The 13,459-nt window shown below is 46.4% G+C and overlaps 1 protein-coding gene across 1 annotated transcript in view; it reads right to left on the bottom strand.

Annotated features, from left to right (window-relative positions):
- Positions 1 to 13,459, bottom strand: part of KIF3B (kinesin family member 3B) — a 32,792-nt gene that overhangs the window by 11,612 nt on the left and 7,721 nt on the right. The window contains exons 2-5 of the mRNA XM_070941852.1: positions 7,197 to 8,675; positions 5,041 to 5,142; positions 3,352 to 3,474; positions 2,465 to 2,583 (exon numbers count right to left, since the gene is read on the bottom strand). Of these exons, the coding sequence (XP_070797953.1) occupies positions 2,465 to 2,583; positions 3,352 to 3,474; positions 5,041 to 5,142; positions 7,197 to 8,606 (1,754 nt within the window). The 5' untranslated portion in view covers positions 8,607 to 8,675. The remainder of the gene's footprint in view (positions 1 to 2,464; positions 2,584 to 3,351; positions 3,475 to 5,040; positions 5,143 to 7,196; positions 8,676 to 13,459) is intronic.

Genomic DNA, 13,459 nt, shown 5'->3' with positions numbered 1-13,459 from the left:
GCTCTGACCCTGGTGGATTTCCCCCCCCATCCCCCAGAGTCTTCTTCCCAATTTCTCTAGAAAGATCATTACAAACCCCCCTCCCAGAACCCCTTAAAATCTTAAAAAATTTCCCTAAAAAACCCCACAAATTCTTCCTTGCTCCATGCCATCTCTCTGGACTCCAAAGTCCGTCATCGAGATAGGCCCTCGATAATGTGGAGGGCCAAACCTGCGAGTGGGGAGAATCTCGCAGGGCGAGGAGTTCCGACACCGAATACATTTGTTACTGGGAGTAGTTATGGCTTATAACCAGGGGATCAACCATGATGATTTAAGAGTCCAACGGAAAAGTATATAAGTCTTAGGTAGTATACATTGGAAAACGCCACTGCCTTCATGGCAGTGGGAGGAGTCCAAGAATAGTCCAGAAACGATGGAAATAATAGCCGAGGCTGACTCCCTCAATACTCATACCTAAGGTAAACTTCTCCTTTCAGTTAGGGAGGACAGATAGAGCAATGCCAATCCATAGGTCCAGAAGTATAAGTCGGTTTACAGAGTTAGTGCAGTGGGCATATCAGGAGATGATCCAATGGAGAGTAGATGGAAAATGATGGTGGTATCCAGCTGAGACTGAAAATGGCCTGGATAGCGTGGGACCATCATACGGGCTAAACCCGGCAGAAAAGGGGGGGGGGGAGCAATACAAAGCGTTTAGGGGGGGGAACACCCCCATAGTCCTCTTCCGGTCCTCCACATCGCCCCCTAGGTCTTTCCCGGTCACAACGCTCACCCAGTTCAGCCTCCATCAGTTCACTGTGGGGCCTCTGGGCGTCAGTGAGCTGGTCACAAACGGCCACACACCTCACAGCCGCCCAGGTCAGTCCAAGATGGTCACGCCGGAATTAGTTCCTGCCATCTCCCTCGCAGCCTTCAGGCTGCCGCCGCCGCCTCCACCGCCAGCCAGCAGCCGCCATCACAGCCTCCTCCCTGGCTGACGCCACAACAGCTGCCAGCCTCTCCGCCATCCTCCTCGTCTTCCCCAAGCCCCGCCAACACCTCCTGGGCACCCAGGACTCCGACGAGGCTCCGACGAGGGGTCCGCCGGGAGCGCTGCGCTGCCGCCGTCTCCCCGCTGCTCAGGCGACCGCCAGCTGATCGCAAAGGCCGCCGCCACAGCCATCCGGGCCGACAACGCCCCCAAACGCCTCCTCTGCAACACCCGACTCCCTCTGGCCAGGAAGCACTCCGGAGAGCTAAAAAGCTCCCAAAAGGTTGGCAATAGCCTCCGCTAGCCTGGTAGGGGCCATAGTTGTTTCGTCTGGCCCCCAAAGACCCCCTGTAGTCCAAATAACACCCCCTCGGTGGTAGCGGACTCAGCAGGGAGCCGCCATCTTGAGCATGCGCAAAGGAAGATGACTTGTGGACTTCAACTCCCAGAATTCCTGAGCCAGCCATGCCGGCTATGGCCCCTTTATGACTTGTGGACTTCAACTCCCAGAATTCCTATACCAACCATGCCGGCTATGGCCCCTTTATGACTTGTGGACTTCAACTCCCAGAATTCCTATACCAACCATGCTGGCTATGGCCCCTTTATGACTTAGGGACTTCAACTCCCAGAATTCCTACACCAACCATGCTGGCTATGGCCCCTTTATAACTTAGGGACTTCAACTCCCAGAATTCCTATACCAACCATGCTGCCTATGGCCCCTTTATGACTTGTGGACTTCAACTCCCAGAATTCCTACACCAACCATGCTGCCTATGGCCCCTTTATGACTTGTGGACTTCAACTCCCAGAATTCCTACACCAACCATGCTGCCTATGGCCCCTTTATGACTTGTGGACTTCAACTCCCAGAATTCCTACACCAACCATGCTGCCTATGGCCCCTTTATGACTTAGGGACTTCAACTCCCAGAATTCCTGAGACAACCATGCTGCCTATGGCCCCTTTATGAATTAGGGACTTCAACTCCCAGAATTCCTACACCAACCATGCTGCCTATGGCCCCTTTATGACTTGTGGACTTCAACTCCCAGAATTCCTACACCAACCATGCTGCCTATGGCCCCTTTATGACTTGTGGACTTCAACTCCCAGAATTCCTACACCAACCATGCTGCCTATGGCCCCTTTATGACTTAGGGACTTCAACTCCCAGAATTCCTGAGACAACCATGCTGCCTATGGCCCCTTTATGAATTAGGGACTTCAACTCCCAGAATTCCTACACCAACCATGCTGCCTATGGCCCCTTTATAACTTAGGGACTTCAACTCCCAGAATTCCTACACCAACCATGCTGGCTATGGCCCCTTTATGACTTAGGGACTTCAATTCCCAGAAATCCTGAGCCAGCAATTCCTGAGCCAGCCAATTTCCAGAAGTCCACAAGTCATAAAAGGGCCATAGTTCCCCACCTCTGTTCTAGACCTTACTTAAACAGTAATACATGGTTAGTTGGAACCTACTTCAGCTTGAGCTCCCGGGTCAGCTCGTTCTGGGTTTGTTCCAGTTCTTGTCTCTCTTTGATGTGCTCCTCCTGCAGGTCGTGGATTTCGGCCTTCACAGCTTGCAGCTTAGAAAACAGCTGGAAGAGAGGAATACAGTTGTACAGCGTGACAAGGCTACTTTTGCACAAAAGACTCTGTATGTTCAGTGGTTAGAATGCAGTACTGCAGGCTGATTCTGCCAGCTGCCAGCAGTTCGATCCTGACCGGCTCAAGGTTGACTCAGCCTTCCGTCCTTCCGAGGTCGGTAAAACGAGGACCCCGATTGTTGGGGGCAAGAGGCTGAGACTGTAAACTGCTTAGAGAGGGCTGTAAAAGCACTGAGAAGCAGTATATAAGTCTATTGCTATAATCTATCTCCAGTCTACAACACGGTCCTCTCAGCATTTCCAATAAGGCTCCACACCCATTTGCATCACTCAGGTGACCCTGAGGACACACAGGAACCTCCAAGTAGCCTCAATGGCTCTCTCTAAAAAGGATGCAAATGACCAGCTGTCTGCAAGGAGTATAAAACCTTCCACTCCCCACCATCCAGTCAGAGTTGAAGAAGCTTCTTGGATGAGAAGTGAAACGTCTTCAAAAGAAAAAGCGAGAAAGCCCTACTGCCTCTTGAAAAAGCACCTTTTTCAGGGGTCCTTGGTGTTCTGTCAAACTAGGTAACATCATCAGTGGTGGAAAAGAGTGGGGTAAGATGTTACATAAACCCCACTCTCTCTGTCACTGATGGTGCAACATAGTTGGGTAATGAAACGTCCGCAAGAAAACAAGCTCAGAGAGCATCATGGACCCCAAAGTATTCCTCCCCCTCCCCCTCACGTACAAATATTCTCTTTTATTCGTGTCACCTTTTTCAGTTTTTTAGTTTTGATGTCCACTTCCTGCTGTAAGGAGCTATAGGTCTCCTTCAGCTCCAAGGTCTCTTCATCCCGACTTTCCATTTGCTGTTGGATTTCTCGTTCCCGTCGTTTCTGTAGGACACGACATACATTCATTTAAAGCTTTTCAATTCACCAATCTCTACATTTCTGCTCCTGTTAGAGAACCATTCAGAGGGGACACTTAACTCGGCGGAAGAATTAATTCATTTCCTAAGAGGGGACTTACAGTCTCTTTATTCAAAAGTAAATACCAATGAATTAAAGTTAGGAAGTCCACAAAAGCTTTAGAAACCCGTTTAATATATTTGGCTCACGTTCTAAACTTTAAAAAAATATAACGGCGGATTCTCAAAAGATAATGACTGATTTATGACTGTTCCCATGTAACACCCCTCCTGCGCGAGCTGCACTGGCTCCTGGTGGTCTTCCAGGTGCGCTTCAAGGTTTTGGTTACCACCTTTAGAGCACTCCATGGTTTAGGACCTGGTTACCTACGGGACCGCCTACTACCACCAATAGCCTCCCACCGGCCGGTACGCTCTCATAGAGAGGGATTCCTACGGGTGCCGTCAGCCAAACAGTGTCGACTGGCGGCCCCTAGGGGGAGAGCCTTCTCTGTGGGGGACCTACGATCTGGAACGAGCTCCCCCCGGAGATACGGAGGATCCCGGATCTGCGCACCTTCCGCCGCGCTCTTAAGACCTTTTTATTCCACCAGGCGGACTTGGCCTAATCTCTTCCCTCTTTTTAATATGTAAATTTTAATCTGTTTTTAAATGATTGGGGTGTTTTAATTTGTCTGGGCCAAAATTGTTTAATTCAATTTTATCTGGTTTTTAAATTTTTTGTATTTATGTATTTTATTGTTTGGCTGTTCACCGCCCTGAGTCCTTCGGGAGTAGGGCGGTATACAAATCAAATAAATGAAATGAAATGAATAAATGAATTTATACAGTAGAGAAATTTTAATCAGATGAAAAAACTGGAAGGAAGCAAAAATGGATGGCTATTTCAGGTGACCGCGATTTATGACCATTTTTGATGGAAACAGGTGTTTACTTCCAGTTTCCGACCAAAAAAAAAAACGTCCCCTGGATAGAACGGGGTTCCCTTAAAATGACCACCGTTTTCGCTTAATGATCACGGTGTTCATTTAACCACACAAAAAAAGGCAATAAAATCAGACAGGGTCACATGGGGATCTGTTTAACGGCCACAATAACTTACGGCCATAATTTCTGGCTCAATTATGGTTGTAAAATGAGAACCACTGTATTTTTCAATGCTTGTGAAAGGCATTTGCTTGGGAAGTGTTCTCAGGGGCCTTTGTCCAGGTACTCTGTTTTCCACAAAATAAGACCGGGTCTTATATTAATTTTTGCTCCAAAAGGTGCATTAGGGCTTATTTTCCGTTTAGGGCTTATTTTGGGGAAAATACGGTGCTAAATGCATCCATCTGGCCGACAATCTTAACTGGGGCTTATTTTGGGAGTAGGGCTGATATTACGAGCATCCTGAAAAATCATGCTAGGACTTATTTTCCGGTTGGGTCTTATTTTCGGGGAAAGAGGGTAGTAGGAAAGAGGTTATGTTGCATTTGCAGGTGAAGAGCAAAATAAAGATATGGAAAAATGGGCCATTCTGTCCTTATCTCACCTGCTCAGCAATCTCCTGCCGTTTCTGTTCCAGGATTTTCTGTTGCTCGTTTGTGTGGTCCACGATGTTTTTTCCACCAACAAGCAGCTTGCTCTCCATTGCCTTAAAAGTAAGAATATTAAGGGATGCCGGGGGAGAAATTTCATAAAATTAGAACTCCGCGGATACCAACCTTGCCTTACAACTGTAATTCCAGTCAAAAGTTTAAAGAAAAAATATATATATATATTCTTCATGCAGCATAAGTTGAAGTTTGCCAAAACAGGAAATCAGATTCAACCAATAACGCTAAGCCAGACATATTGAGTTCCATTATCGATTGACAATAAATTACGATACTTGCTGGAAATGCAGCAAGTAACTTGCCCTTCGCTGCGTTCAGGTTGTTTTATTTATTGATTTAGAAAGTTTATACAGCCGCTTACTCGCTCACAGCCACTCTAGGCGGCTTACAATCAATAAAAAACACAGAATAGGAATAAAAATAAAAAATAAAAAACAAAAATAATCAGAAACGCCCAGTCACCCACCCCACAACAACAACACACGGACAAATAAGCCAGTTGTTGTGGGTGTTATTATTATTATCATTTTGCAGATTTAGATTTAGATTTAGATTTTATTGAACTTCTATACCGCCCTTCTCCCGAAGGACTCAGGGCGGTGTAAAGCCATATTAAAACACATATAAACCACAAAATTTAAGAACAATTTAAAAACAAATATATAAAATTTGGCCCACGAAATTAAAAACTAACAAACACCCAATTTAAAAATTCCTATTAGGCCAGATGCAATAATGTTTTGATGGATGGGTCATAAACATCCCCTCAATATAATAAGAGTAATTTTCACACCTTTGTTTCTGCGTATCTCAAAGGTTTGCTCTTAACACTGTATGCATATGCGTATACCAGTCTGAATTTTCTGAATACACACAAAAGTACAGGTAGCCTTCCACTTACAACAGTTCACTTAGTGACCGTTCAAAGTTACGACGTCACTGAAAAAACTGAGTTAGAGCCATTTTTCACAGTTACGTCTGTTGCAGTATCCCTGGGGTCACGTGATCTGAATCCAGCGGCTTGGCAACTGACTCATATTTATGACGGTCACCGTCTCCCCAGGGTCATGTGATCCCCCTTTGGCGACCTTCCGACAAGCAAAAAGTCAACGAGGGAAGCCGGATTCGCTTAACAAACCATGTGACTCACTGAACAACTGCAATGAATCACTTAACAAATGTGGCAAGGAAAGTCGTAAATTGGGGCGAAATTCACTCAACTAGCATCTCACTTCGCAACATAAATTTTAGGCTAAATTGTGATCATAATTTGAGGATTACCTGTATATTTTTTATTTTTTATTTGTCTTTTAATGACCCTGTATTCCCTTACGGCAGGGTGGTAGTACAGTGGTTTAATGCACCCTGTTATTAACACAGCTGCCTGCAATTACTGCAGGTTCGAATCTCCCCAGGCTCAAGGTTGACTCAGCCTTCCATCCTTTCTAAGGTAGGTGAAATGAGGACCCAGTTTGTGGGGGCAATAAGCTGACTTTGTATAAATATACAAAAAGTATGAAGGCTATTGCTTAACGCACTGTAAGCCGCCCTGAGTCTCCGGAGAAGGGCGGCATATAAATCAAATAATAATAATAAAAAATAAAAAATAAAAAACTGAATGGAGCTGAGAATTTATTGGCCGGATGCCCTTCCTGTCGCCAATGCAGAGTTCACAGCAGATAATTACTCTTTTTTTTAAAAACCTTCGATTTATTTTTTTAATTTATTTTTTTTAAATATAAATAGAAAGAGCAACATATTCAATATCCATATAAACAGTGTGTTGTCTGGTTACAATTCTTTTGAGTAATACTCATCATAATATTCTCTAGTAGTAATCTCATAATGACTTTCCCCTCATAATTTTACAAATTGATACTAATCAAAAATAAGTGACAGTAATGAAAGCAGATAATTACTCGTGCCCAGAGAGAGAAATATCTGCCACTACCTAGGATCGAACTCACAGCCTGCTGATTGTGAGGGGAGAGCTCCACCTACAGGCCACTGCACCACTCTGAGGATTGCCTGTACGTGTTCTGCTGATAAATGATCAACGTAAATACATCATTCGTTAGAAAAGGCGTCTTACCTTGATTTTGGCACCCAGCTTTTCAGCCGCCTCTTTCTCCCGCCTCAGGTCCTCCATCTTCTTCTCCTTCTCCTTCAGGAGCCTCATCTTGTCCTCGGCAACCAAGCTGTGGTCCTCCAGGATGGCCTTCTTCTCGATCTCCAGCTTCTCTTGCTGCTCTTTCCAGTAGTCATCTTTGTCTGCCCCTTCCTCTTCTTCCCCTTCCTCTTCTTCCTCCTCCTCTTCTTCCTCTTCCTCCTCCTCGCCCATGCCGCCGTCTCTCCTCCTCTCCTTCTTCTTCTTCTTGACGATGGACCTTTTCTCCAGTTGGGCCTTCAGACGAGCAATTTCTTCTTGGAATTCCCGCAGGAGAGCATCTTTGGGGTCTTCGTTGACCCTTGGCTTGTTCTTGATGTTCTTGGCACGGTTGGCATATCTCAAGGTGGTTAAGGTCTCCTCCACGTTGTAGGAGGCAGGGCCAATGTTGGCGACCATTACGGTCTTAGCGTTGCCCCCCAAGGAATCCTGGAGCAGCCGGGTCAGCTTGGAGTCCCTATAGGGAATGTGGGTGCTTTTGCCGTCCACGAGGGCAGAGATGACATTGCCCAAGGCGGAGAGAGAGAGGTTGATCTTGGTGGCTTCTTTCAACCTCTCCCCCTGGGCTCCGGTCTTGGACTGGCGCTCGCTGCCCGCCAGATCCACCAGATTCAACTTCCCGACCCGTATGTGGTTCTCCCCGTCGAGCCCAACCTCGCTGCATTCAATGGTGATGACAAAAATGGCATGGGAACGGGAACTGTGCTCGTTCATGTTGGTGGCGCCCACCGAACGATTCTGGTTCCCGACGTTCATAACGTGTTCGATTTCTTTCACACTTTTGGTGACAAACGACGAGAGGTCTTTGACGTAGATTCCCGTATCGGGCCTCTCCTTCAGCTCCAGCCTCTTGGATTGGTCCTTGGAGAGTAAGTCTCTGATTTCTTCTTGGTAGATTTCCAAGTAGGAGGCCCTCACCAGATACTGCTGGTTCTGAGACCGGGAAATGTGGGTGAAGATGTGGTCAAATGAGTTGGGGATGACCCCTCTTTTCTCAACGTCTCCACGCACACCTTCCATGGTGTACGTTTTCCCCGTCCCGGTTTGCCCGTAAGCAAAAATGGTCCCGTTGAAGCCCTGGAGAACCGAGTCCACCAACGGCCGGAAAGTCTCATCATAAAGCTCAAACTGTTTGGAGCTCCAGTCATAAACGGCATCAAAGGTGAAGGTCTTTGGAAGTTCATGAGATGTTCCCTTTGGGTTCTTCACAGAGACCTGCCCCAATTTCACGTCCACTTCCACCACCTGTTCGTAGGAGGCCACTTTCTCTTTGCTGTTCATGGGCCGGCATCGTACGACAACTCTGACCGACTCCGAGCACTTTAACTTCAACATGACCACGGATTGGCACGGGGGCCAAATGTACGGATGACGGAATCAGGAAGACCAAGGATTCTTCTAATCCTAGAAAAAATGTAATACAAGAACAGAATATAAGGGTAAGATACCACAATGGTTAGCACAGCAAGCAGAAGTTCCTATCCTACCATATTAACACTTAACACCCTTGATCGGGGATGTCCAACTTGGCAACTTTAAGATTTGTGGACTTAAACTCCCCAAATTCCCTAGGCAGCCGAGTTGCAGCCAGTGGCAAATCGTCATAGCCTCCTGCCAGGAGTTTGATCCTGACTGGCTCAAGGTTGACTCGGACCCTTCCAACCTTCCAAGGTTGGTAAAATGAGGACCCAGATTGCTGGGGGCAAGATGCAAATAATGCTGACATTGTCAACCGACCGGTGAGTGCTATACAGGTAGTCCTTGACTTGCAACAGTTCATTTAGTGACAGTTCAAAGTTGCAACGGCATTAACTAAAAGTTATGACCGTTCTTCACACTTACGACCATTGCAACATCCCCGGGGTCATGTGACTAAAATTCAGACGCTTGACAACTGATTCATATTTATGACGGTCGCAGTGTCCAGCGGTCATGTGATGCCCTTTTGTGACCTTCAAAGTCAATGGGGAAGCCAGGTTCGCTTAACAACCGTGTTGCTATCTTAACAACTGCAGTGATTGGTTGAACAACTGTGGTAAGAAAGGTTGTAAAATGGAACAAAATTCACTTAACTAATTCTGTTTTACTTAGCAACAATGTTTGGGCTCAATTAGGGTCGTAACTCAAGGACTGCCTGTAAAACACCATGGAGCAGAATATAAGGGCCTGGTGGCTCAGCAGACTAATAGCATTGTGATTAACACCAGCTGTCTGCAATTACTGCAAGTTTGAATCTCACCAGGCTCAAGGTTGACTCAGCCTTCCATCCTTTCTAAGGTAGGTAAATTGAGGACCCAGTTTGTGGGGGCAATAAGCTGACTTTGTATAAATATACAAAAGGATGAAGGCTATTGCTTAGCACATTGTAAGCCGCCCTGAGTCTCCGGAGAAGGGCGGCATATAAATCAAATAAAAAAAAAAAAGTCCAAGTACTAAGGCTCCAGACTCACACCTGCCACAACAGAACAGCTTAGAATAGGCTATAAAAAACACTATAAATAAAAATGTTGAGACTCTAGAAAAAGTGCAGAGAAGAGCAACCAGGATGATGAGGGGATTGGAGGCTAAAACATACGATGAACGGTTGCAGGAACTGGGCACGGCTGGTCTATGGAAGAGAAGGACCAGGGGAGACAGGAGAGCATCTTCCAGTATTTGAGGGGCTGCCACAGAGAGGAGGAAGGGGGTCAAGCTATTCTCCAAAGCCCCTGAAGGCCAGGCAAGGAATAATCGATGGAAACTGAACAAGGAGAGATTCAACCTGGAAATAAAGGAGGAATTTTCTGACAGTGAGAACAATCAACCCATGGAACAGAAGTTGCCTTCAGAAGTTGCGGGAGCTTCATCCGTGGAGGCTTTCAAGAAGAAACTGGACTGCCATCGGTCAGAAATGGTGTAAGGGCTCCTGCTTGGGCGGGGGGTTGGACTAGACGACCTCCAAGGTCCCTTCCAACTGTATCTAATCTGTACCTGTAGGCTGGCAAAGGCTGTTGTTGCCAGAGGAACTGCCCTGACTCACACCTTAGCCTCCTCTGAAAGTGTAAATTGTCGAGCCATCATTTTACCACTGGGTCATCCGCAGAGCTTAATTTAGGGCAGGTCCCACCAGGATTTTTATCCTGGCAGCCCTTTTGCACCGCAAACCTCATTATTCCGGTGCATAACGGAATCGGCGGGGCTCCTGATCCCCACTTGGACGTCTTTCCTGCTATTCTCATCTGCCAGGGATGAAAAGGAAAGATCAGAGGGCGGTTTGTGAGTTATTAGAGATTCCTCGCACCCTTCAAGGAGAAAGTGTTAAAACTGAGCAATTTTTAGATTTAAGATGAAGCCTGCCTTGGAGCAGAACTCCATCTGGGTGACCTTGTCACGTCCCCCGTAGTTTTCTTGGCTGCAAAACCAACTGCTGTGCTATTATTGTGTTCTCCCAGGACACAATCTTTCAAGTTCCTACTTCTAGCCTACATCTGGACGCATTTCTGGCCCAAACCAGACCTATTTTTGGTTTCTTAAGTCAGCGAAGGCGAGTCAGACACGACTACCCCGAAGCTGGCCAATTCTTGACTCACCTTCGTCCTTGGGCGTGTGGGAAATCTTTACACCTTAGCCCTCTGCAATCTCGTGTTCTCCAGAAAATGTTTATGGAATTGTGTTTCATAATTCCCATAAAGGGGCAGAACGGAAGCGATGGCCAATGCATCACCCGCGTCCTCATCTTGACTACCTGGGCCTGCCCTGGAAAACAATCTGTAAGGCGCAGGGTGGATTTGATTTAAATCGAGTTGATTTAAATCACAATTTAAATCATGATTTAAATCACTAGTAAAAAGGCTTGATTTAAATCAACTCGATTTAAATCATAATTTTTAAAGAGCAGCTGTCATCTCTGCTACTCCTTTGACCCACTGTTGACTCACCGATAGTCCCAGTGTTGCAGAATATACAGCCTCAAGCTCCATTTCATGCTGAATAAACTAAATTATTTATGTATCTTAAATAGAAAACTATCTTATGATAGATTTTTACCCCAAAAGTTTTTTTATTAAAATAAATTCGATAAAAATAAAAAAAAATCCGATTTAAATCAAAAAAATCTGATTTTTTTTTATTTTTTTAAAAAAAAATCATTGATTTTTATCCACCCTGGTAAGGCGCCAATGGGTTAAAAATGCAGTTCTGTGTCAAGTGTGGATTTGCACCTGTGTCACCTCTCTTGTGGGAGCTGCATTGGCTGCCGATTTGCTTCGGGGTCCAATTTAGGTGGACTCAGCCTTCCATCCTTCCGAGGTAGGTGAAATGAGGACCCGGTTTGTGGGGGCAATAAGCTGACTTTGTATAAATATACAAAAGAATGAAGGCTATTGCTGAACGCATTGTAAGCCGCCCTGAGTCTCCGGAGAAGGGCGGCATATAAATCGAACCAATAAATAAATACAATTAATTAATTAATTAATTAATTCAAGGTGCTGGCTGTCACCTTCAAAGCCGTCCATGGCCTGGGGGTAGATTACTTAAAGGGCCATCCTTTCCCAATTACATCTATCAGGCCTACCAGGGTGGAGAGGCAGGGGATGTTATGGGTCCCCTCTCTTAAGGAAGTCCATCTGGTGGGACCGAGGAGAAGGGCCTTTTCCGTGGTGGCTCCATCCCTGTTATTTGAAGGACCATCTTTTCTCAATAACATCTGCCAGGCCCACCAGGGTGGGAAGGAAGGAAGATGTTATTGTTGTGGCCTGTCGGCTGCCAGCCCCTCCAGCAGCCCAGTCAGAGGAGGAGGCGTGGGAGTCGGGGGTCAGCCTCAAGGCAACCTGGGAGCTCCGAGGGGAAAGAGGGAATGGAGCTGTCAGAGAGAGAGTCAGAGGCAGAGCCTGGGCCGTCCGTCAGCCCTCAGATGGAGAGTCAACAGCCCCCAGGTCTGGAGGTGGCTGATGAGGAGGAGGAACAGCTGGGTCCAGTGCCTGATGCTCAGAAGGCAGAGGAGAGGAGAGCAGTGGAAATCTATGGGCCGGTCCTTGGGACAGAAGAGCCATCGCTGCTAGCGAAGCCCCACTCCTAACTCTGGGGATAAAAGGCAGCGGGCGGAGATGAATAGGTGTGGCAGACAAGTATTCATCTCCTGGCTGGACGGACTTGTTAGCCTGCGGTGAGAGAGAAACTTTTTGTCGGGGCTGCTGGCGCTCCTAATTAAAGGAATAATTGATTCAACTACAGAGGGTTTGTCGTGTTTGGGGAGCTGGGTCAGAACAGTTATGGGTCCCCTCTCTTAAGGAGGTCCATCTGGTGAAACCAAGAAGGGCCTTCTCCGTGGTGGCTCCCTCCCTGTGGAACAGGGAGCCTGGATAGCTCAGCAGACTAATGCATTGTAATTTAACTCCAGCTGCCTGCAATTACTGCAGGTTCGAATCTCGCCAGGCTCAAGGTTGACTCAGCCTTCCATCCTTTCTAAGGTGGGTAAATTGAGGACCCAGATTGTGGGGGCAATAAGCTGACTTTGTATAAATATACAAAAGGATGAAGGCTATTGCTTAACGCACTGTAAGCCGCCCTGAGTCTCCGGAGAAGGGCGGCATATAAATCAAATTCAAGTCCGTCGGGACTTGAAGACTTGGCTGTTCAAACAAATAGGCTGACTCTGATTCCGGGTTTTATTATTTACTATTAATTAATTATTTGGATTAAAATGGGATTTTATTGTACTTGTTTCTTAACTTGTGTTTGCCGCCCTGAGTCCTTCGGGAGAATGGCGGCATATAAATACATGTAATAAATAAATAATAAATTTTTTTTAAAAAAACCATCATCCCTGCAGAGACAAGCTCGTCCCCTACCTTGACACACTTCCAAAAGGCCCTGAAGACCTGATTTTGCCTGTGGGCCTGGGCACCCCAGGGGGATATGGTGCCCATCAACTGATTGCTTTGATCAATGTCACCAGGGGTGGGAGGGTTCACTGGGCTTTGTCTTCTGTAAGCCGCCAGTCACCGAGAGTGAATTGGGCGGCCATATGTACATTTTCTTAATAAGCGAATCTAGAGAGCTGCCAGAACCAAACGTTGAGAAGTCAGCAGGTTAAAGGAAAGATACGCATTTACCCTGACAGCCCTTCTAGAAACAGATGCTGACAAGGAAACTTGCAGTACCAAATAAGCATATTCTGCGGAGTATGGTCTGCAACTATCGTCCAGGAG

The sequence above is a fragment of the Pituophis catenifer genome, unplaced genomic scaffold (assembly GCF_029215685.1).
Source record: "Pituophis catenifer annectens isolate HBS135680 unplaced genomic scaffold, rPitCat1.0.hap2 SCAF_3, whole genome shotgun sequence".
Taxonomy (NCBI): Eukaryota; Metazoa; Chordata; class Lepidosauria; order Squamata; family Colubridae; genus Pituophis; species Pituophis catenifer.
This window is presented reverse-complemented; position numbering and strand designations above follow the sequence as displayed.